The sequence below is a fragment of the Dermacentor albipictus genome, chromosome 3, assembly GCF_038994185.2.
Source record: "Dermacentor albipictus isolate Rhodes 1998 colony chromosome 3, USDA_Dalb.pri_finalv2, whole genome shotgun sequence".
Taxonomy (NCBI): Eukaryota; Metazoa; Arthropoda; class Arachnida; order Ixodida; family Ixodidae; genus Dermacentor; species Dermacentor albipictus.
The window spans coordinates 94,179,189-94,187,089 of record NC_091823.1 but is presented as its reverse complement, the minus strand read 5'-3'; the positions used below and the strand labels follow the sequence as shown (position 1 = coordinate 94,187,089).

Below are 7,901 nucleotides of genomic sequence, written 5' to 3'. Positions count from 1 at the left end.
GCATGAACATTGTAGACTGTAGTGTAGTAAAAGGTATGAATGCGTTTCTCAAAACCCGGCAATTAGTGAACAGCACAGATTAGCCTCTTTCCAATGATCTTATCACAGAAAGCTATTGCGTTTATTACTCTGTTGGTGTGCGGACAGTGACTCCCACTTTTCCTACGCATCTTTCTTTGCTCCTTTCCATTTACCGACGTGTAGGGTAGCCAACAGGGGCAGCGTTGCCTAATCGCACGGCCTTACCTTGTATGTGTCTTAGCCGCTCCCTTTTGGCCTGAGAGGGGCATGCAAGGATTGCTGCACTGCGTTTGACACTTCAATTTTACCACTGAAGCAATGCGCCAAGTGTGAGGATTGAATAATGGTCTGAGGAAATTGATTTTGCTCTTGCAGGAATTTAGAAGTAATTTTATTTCACACAATATTTGAGTTTACACAACCATCCTACGTGGAATGATCACCGTTGAGCTCGCTATAAATTATGATCCGTGATATGTACATTCAATGACACTGCTATGTAGTTAAATAGCTCTTTTATTGCAGCGGTTCTTTTTGTGCTGTTCTCGTTTATCGTTACCATTCTTAGGGCCACATCGGCGGTATCTTTCAACAACTAGACTAGATGTCATTCGTGCAATCGTCGACGCATAAAACCCAGTGCAATTTTCAAACTAATATGGCCTCGGACGCACCGCGCACTGGTAGTTTGCAAGGCTTACCTGTTTACTATTCTAAAGTATGAAAAAAATACCATTTACCTTATAGGTTTTCGCATTCAGTCAAAGGAATAAACCTTCGCCCTTCACTAGCAAAGTGTGCGTCTTATGTAATGTGACTCAACCGTTCGTTGGCGTCTTGAAAAGTTCTCAAATGCACACTTCAAACTGCCTAATCTTTATTGGACGTTTTAGTGTTTCCAAATAGCGAATACATGTACAGCAAGTTTTGCTGTGAACTTGAAAATATTTTGCGTTTCTAGTAAGTTCAACTATGTTACTTGCCCATTGTGCTAGACCTTGGCTGATAACATCGACTTGCTCCGTGCCAAGCCAAGAAAGCTTAATGAAGTTGTAGGAAATGGAGCAAAAATAACATGAGTGTCCTTTAATCACAGAAGCCGGCAACTATCTCTAGTTGTCGCACTTGTCCTGCACCTGGAGCATGTTTTCTTGGGACAAAGCTCATAAGCCGCCACGACGTTCACAGTCAGCGCTTCGACGCCCTTTCGGTTCACTCCATTTTGGTGTACCGCAGACGTTCCCGCATACTTAGCATGGGACAACAATAAAGTAGTTCTCCTTGAAGTAAGATGAGTCAATTTTACGTATCACAGACAGTAACCACATCAAGTTTTCGGCAGATAATGCACCGAGGTTCATTCGACATGCCCTCTGACTACACCGCCTATTTACAATGCTTGCGTGGTCTGCGACCGCAGTGCATTTGAGCAGCAACAGAGAGGTGTTCTTATCTTCAGTGACAAAAGGTCGATTTCAGAAGCCGCACTACGCGCAGCCCACTGCAGTATTTTCCACGTGGCAGCACGCTTGAAAACAAATCTTCAGCCATTCACGTAAGTGAGCTCCGTTTCAGCGAAGCTCTGAGGCTTAGTTCTGAAACTGACAAAGTAACCTAGAAATGTTGACTGTTCCAGTGATGTGCCAATTTTGGCACGTTACACTTCACAGGCTGCCGCGGCATTGCCGTTGATCGCAACCAAGGGAACGGCCTCGACGTTGCTTAAGTTCACGCTGTCCTGATCCTGGAGTTGCTGCAGCTGAAGCAGGCGGCCGTTGCTGAGGGCGGGGCTGGCCAGCGAGCTGGCGTCGGGAGCGCAGGTGCTCGTCGTAAGCGCCACGACCTGGGCCGTTGTCAGGCCTCGCTGACGTAGCGTCGAGTCCCGGCCGTAGTAGCAGCTGCGGCTACGGCTGCCGCCTCGACCCCTGCACAGGATCTCGCACAGTCCGCGGCGAATGTGCACGTTGAAGAGGCCATAAAATATGGGGTTGACGGCGCTGTTGAGCAGGGCGACCGTCTCGGCAAACACGATGACAGCACGTGGTACCTTGATGCAGTAGTGGCTGTGGATCCGCACGTTGTGCACCGCGAAATATGGTATCCAGCAGAGCATGAAGCTCGCTATGATGCACACCTGCGGAAAGACACGAGAAAGATGAAACGATTATTTGAATGCGAAAGCATGGATAGAGAGAGAGAGAGAGAAAGAGAGAGAGAGAGGAAGAAAAGAGAAAGCTGGCAGGCTAACCAAATTACACCAGAAAGAGCGCGAAAGAAATGTGCTGGGAAAAATAGGAACGTTCACCGGAAACGCCAACGTTTCTATTTTGCTGCCTTTCATTGGGGGAAGGGTAAGGGAAACATAAATACGGGAAGAATGGCGGAGAAATAAAGCAGAGGCGCGACAAACATAGGTGAGGTGGGAAACGTCTGTGTTTTCCTTACGAGGAGGGGAGGGGGGAGTGACATGAAGAAAAGGGCAACACAGAAAGGAAAATATTCTCAGGTTTCGTATTTGCAGAAGTCCTTTCCCTAAAACCTTACCGAGTTCCGCATTCAACCCAACTCTCCAGGTAGGCTGTGGGTAAGTGCACGTCCTTCAGTATTCCTTGCTTTATAATGTGTGCATATTTTACGGAGGAACAAAATGGAGCGCCTCAACATTGTGACCGCTCAGTGGTTTTATTGTTCCGCTGCTAAACACAAGAAAGCGGCTTCAACTCCTGGCCATGGCTGTCACAAAGAGAAGACGGTGAAATGCAAGAACGCTTCTCTACTTTGGTTGAGGGTCACGTTAAATAACCCCAGGTAGTCAAAGATATCCTCCACAAAGGCGCCCTCATACACTACACTTCAGTTTCAGGACAATAAAACCGACGAACTTTTTAAATCAACCGACTAATCCTACAGAATGAGTTTGCGTGTTAAAGAAGGGTTTCCTACACACGATGTAGTATGTATTATACGGTACGCTATGTAACGAACATTGCCCATACACTTTGTATAAGCTCTGTCCATCTATATACAATAAGCAAAATTTGCTCTCGGGTGCCGGCTGTTGCTAAGTATTTCATATTATCATCATCAGTCTATTTTTATATCCATCGGTATATATGACTGCCCGACAAACGAAACACAGAGAAAAGGAAAGCACAGGACGAATGCTGACTTCAAACTGAAATTTTTATGTCCACAGTAAAACGAAGGCCGCTCTCAGGAGTCTTCAGTTACATCTGTCTTGCGCTAGATGATTTCAACTTGCCCCTGCAAATTTCTTCATTTCAATAAACCACCTAATTTTCAGCTACCTTCGACTGCGCTTCCCCTCCCTAGGCGCTCATTCTGTAACACTAATAGGCCACTGGTTACCTACGCTATGCATTACAAGGCCTGCCCTGGTACGTGAATTTCTCCTAGTTACACTATAATACCGCCTATCTTCGTTTGTTCTCTGACCCAAACTGCTTTCTTCCCGTGTATTAAAGTTACGCCAAATATTTTGCATTTCATCACTCTTTTTGCGGTATTTAACACGTCATTTGAGCTTCTTTGTTAACCTTGAAATATCTACCCAATATGTTACCACCGGGAGAATGCAGTGTAGTACACTTTTCAATGACAGTGGTCAGCTGCCAGGGAAGACTCACTATGTTTGCCATATGCACTCCAACGAATTTTAGCTCCGTATTCCGCCCAAACTTGCACGACGTGACTGCGCCCTTCTAGTCCGTCTATCGCTTGGAGTAGCATTTCGAATGTGTACGCTTTCCTGATCGGAATGGCCAGCAGCCCACTTTGTGGTTTCTGCAGGTGCCATGAAACAATCGCGCACTTTCTTTGTCAGTGCTCTCGTTTCAACCCACAAAGAGCAGTCCTCTCAGCCACCCTAGACAAACTGGACAAGCGCCCAATGACAGAAAACAAGCTCCTTGGAAATTGGCCTACTCGAACATCAGCGCGATCCGCTATGAAGGCGCTGCTGCGATGCTTAAAAGACATGGGACTTTCTGACAAATTGTGACTGTACACTGTGTGACGTAGGATTGCACGGTGACACTGCGTAAGACTAGGAACGCCTTTGCGGGCTGCGTGGCAGTGCCCACAAAGAGTTCGTGTGTACGTGCGTGTGTGTGTGTGTAATTTTTAAAAAATTTTTTCAAATATTTTATTCTCTCTCTCACCTATCGCATCCCCTTGGCCTTACCCCAGTACAGGGTAGCCAAGCGCAGATAATCTCTGGCTAATCTTCGTGCATTTCCTTTGTCTTTCTCTCTCTCTCTCTCTAGACTTCTGCAAATTTCCTTCTCTATATGAGGGACCCCTGTGAGTTATTGACCTAGATAAAGGTACCCTTGCACAGACTCAAAGGCTCACTGACGATCAGGCATACTTGTTACCTTGCCAGGCTATTGAAAATTACCTTGGTATCCTGCATAATAGTGTTCAACCCTTACCTTACACTTTCTTGTTCAATTCCCTGAATCATTTGTTGTAATTCATCTCCCTCCCTAGTACATAAAGCTATTTAACATATAGAGAACTTGTTGAAGCAAACATTTAAAAAATTGACAGAACCCATCTCACGATAGGAAATGTGGGTCATAGCGCTGTAAAACATGGACAAAAGTGAGACAACAGGACGAGTGCTCGTCCTGTTGTCTCGGTCTTGTCCGTGCCTTCCAGTGCTATACCTGCAGATACCTACCGAACTTGTAACATCGATACTGAACTAGAAATAGATACCGAACTTTTAACGTCATTCTGGCCAGCACCGCCACGGTGGGTAACGCGGGAGGTACTGCAAGATCACCTACTTACAGATCGGCCAAAACAAGCTTTCAGCCCCAACATACGCTACCTCGCCTGACGATACCGAGAAGAGAGTCATACGCAGCGTCCCTTCGTACGACACCGCTGAAGTCATTACGAGAAGCCCAGTCAACAAGTGAAACCCACGATTTTCCAGGCCCACTGAATAGGCACCACCAACACGGTGCTCATCGTCTTTGACGGCCAGCAAGTTCCGTAGCAAGTCTACCATCGAGGCGCTGAATACAAATGCTACTTGCACAAGAAGAAAACTTAATTTTGCGCTGCCTGCGGCTTAATTGATCACCGAGTGGTTGTATGCTCAGACCTACCGCGCAACAGGTGCGCAACCTGCTACAAGGAGGTCCACCAACCTCACCATACGTGTCAGCCGTGCTGCTCTTTCTGTGGCCTAGCTCACTGCACGGGGGACAAATCTGCACATGGCGCTATCTCACCCTACGAGCGCTTCTAGGAATACGCAGGAAGCAGACCAAGCGACGTACTCTTCAATAAGTTGCGCTCGCTCTCTCGCAACAACAGCCGCTAAAATATTCTCAACCTATACCTTGGAGCCGTGCCAAGAGCCCCACTCGCAACCGCTTGAGAAGCCGTTCAAGAAGCACAAACCCATATCCCAGGAACTGCCAGGACGAGGCAGACTCCCGGCAGTCCACCAGAGCCAGTCATCACTCGCAGGTAAGTTGGGCAGCTACAGCCTCCCGTTCAAATCGGCAACCACGTACCACACCGCAATCACACAATCCCATAACACCCATGCTCACCCAGACGCTCAGTATAGAGCGCAGGGACAGAGCCTTCACATGGTCATGAATGAGCTTAGTGTGCTACCACTAGATCTTCAGGAACTTCGGTCAGAGAATACAATGCTTAAGCAGAAGCTTCAAATGTGACATCCTCACAAGCCTAAGATAGAGCAACCGATAGAGCGAGGGATTAGAAACAACACTCCCCCGTGCCCGTCGAAGCGTAGGGTAAATTGTATTCATTTATTTTATTAAGAAGAATATTGCCAGCCTGAGTACCAGACTTTATGCAGGGGTAGGCGTACAAAGCAAAAGCGACATTACATCATTTCGTACATGGAATCGTAACAAACATATGACTGTAATCAAATCACCATGAGGACAAACCAGCACATACTACCAAGTTTTGTAAGACAATATATAACAGATAAGAAAGAAAAACATTACAAGACAAGAGAATAAGGACAATGCAACTTGATATCATGGTCTAAACTCCACTGAAAGAAAACCAGCATAAAGCAAGTAACAATACAGAGAGAAAATTTCATGACAGCGCGTGAGAGAACAACGAAAAATTTGTGCATTGTATGGTATCAGTAGATGAGGCATTCCACTACCCAGCTGTTCTTGGGGAGAACGACTTTTTAAAAATGTTAGTCTTGCTGGGATATTCCTTTACCATTTTAGGGTGAAAAGAACGTGTTTTACGCGGGTAAGCAGTGTTGATGAAATGTGTTCTATTACTACCTAGCTGGTCATGAAAAAGCCAGTAAAAGATTTCATCCTTCCCTGGTAACGCCTTGAGGCGAGGCTTTCCAATTGTGCGTCAAGTAGGAGCGGCGTTGGTGATACGTGCCAATTACATGTGCTTAGGATGATGCTGACCAATTTGCGCTGCACCTTTTCAAGTTTGGTGATGTTCGTCTGCGTGTAGGGGTCCCAAACAGCGGCGGCATATTCCACTATCGGCCTAATATACGTTTTATATGCTAATAGTTTTATGTGGCGTGTTGATTTTGCCAGTGTACCTTTCAGGTACCCATGCTTTTTAATTGCCCTTTTTTTCAACATATGCTGTGGGCTCGTTCCATCTCAAGTCGCTTGTAATTATTACTCCACGATATTTATAACATGATACTGCATCTAAGGCATGGGTGTTAAGGCGACATCTGAAATTTAACGGTTTCTTTTTGCGAGTGACCGTCATTGCTACAGTCTTCTTGTCGTTTATGGTCATTTGCCATGTTGTGCACCATTCCTTTATTTAGGTCAAACAAGTGTTTAAGCAAATCTGATCTTCGGAACTAGGGATTTCATTTTAATTTACCCAGTCGTCTGAGAAGAGCCTGATTTTGACAAGGATTTCAACGGCAACGTCAATAATAAAGATTTAAAAAAAGAGGGGTCTAAGAACCAGTCCCTGAGGGATTCCAGACTATACTGAAACAGATTTCGAAGACACATTAATATCTTAGCATTCTGACGACGGCACGAGAGATAAGCTTCTATGGACGCTAGCAGGATATCATTTTTAATAGTGATTCCAGAGGCGGAAAGTTTTTATTTGATGATGGTGATGTGTGGTGTGTTGTGGCGCTGGCCAGGCGCAAGGGCCTGGCCAGCCAGTTCGGGTATAAGCGCTTCAACGCATGACTGCTGATGAGTCTCATTTCCGGTTAATCCTGCTTGGCGCCATTTCAGTTACGGAGTGAATTATACAAGTGCTCCAACTATCATGCACAAAAACTTAAAGAAAAGAGCAATAGCGTTACTCCAACTGCCGGTAATTTTTTGTTACTTATATTTATTTTAGTAATTCGAAATAGTTATGTAAGTAGAGTAGGACAGTCCTTAATCAAAGTGTCAATGGGACATTCATAGGCACCGTCAAATGACATCTCAGTGGTGTTTTCAGCCAGGTACTAATTGAGTACAATTTTTTCCGACTCGCAACGAAACCTCACGATATATGAAAAATACCACGTTACTGCGCTCTCACCCACATCATAGAGCAGTGCCTTCAAACGAGTTGATCGAGAACAACTGCATTGCCTGTCGCAAACCCGGAGAGACAGCGCATCACCTTGATAATGGTACGGAACGAGCATCAACAGCATGTTTCACGTTTCGCAGCAATTTTTTCCTCTGACTTTTAAGGTTCACTTATTATTCGTCTCTCATGGCTGGTACAGCGGGAAGCAAGGAAAACCAACTAGCTTAAACCATCAACCTTCTATCGCTAGATTTGCGTCGTGAAGTCGCCTGATCTTGTATAAGCTCTGCTATCCTACGCTACAATATTCC

The 7,901-nt window shown here is 45.5% G+C and overlaps 1 protein-coding gene across 2 annotated transcripts in view; it reads right to left on the bottom strand.

The window, feature by feature from the left end:
* Positions 1–854: 854 nt before the first annotated feature.
* Positions 855–7,901, bottom strand: part of LOC135902936 (gonadotropin-releasing hormone II receptor-like) — a 230,450-nt gene continuing 223,403 nt past the window's right edge. For both annotated transcript variants that reach the window (XM_070535799.1, XM_070535800.1), the window contains exon 6: positions 855–2,155. In XM_070535799.1, the coding sequence (XP_070391900.1) occupies positions 1,679–2,155 (477 nt within the window). In that variant the 3' untranslated portion in view covers positions 855–1,678. The remainder of the gene's footprint in view (positions 2,156–7,901) is intronic.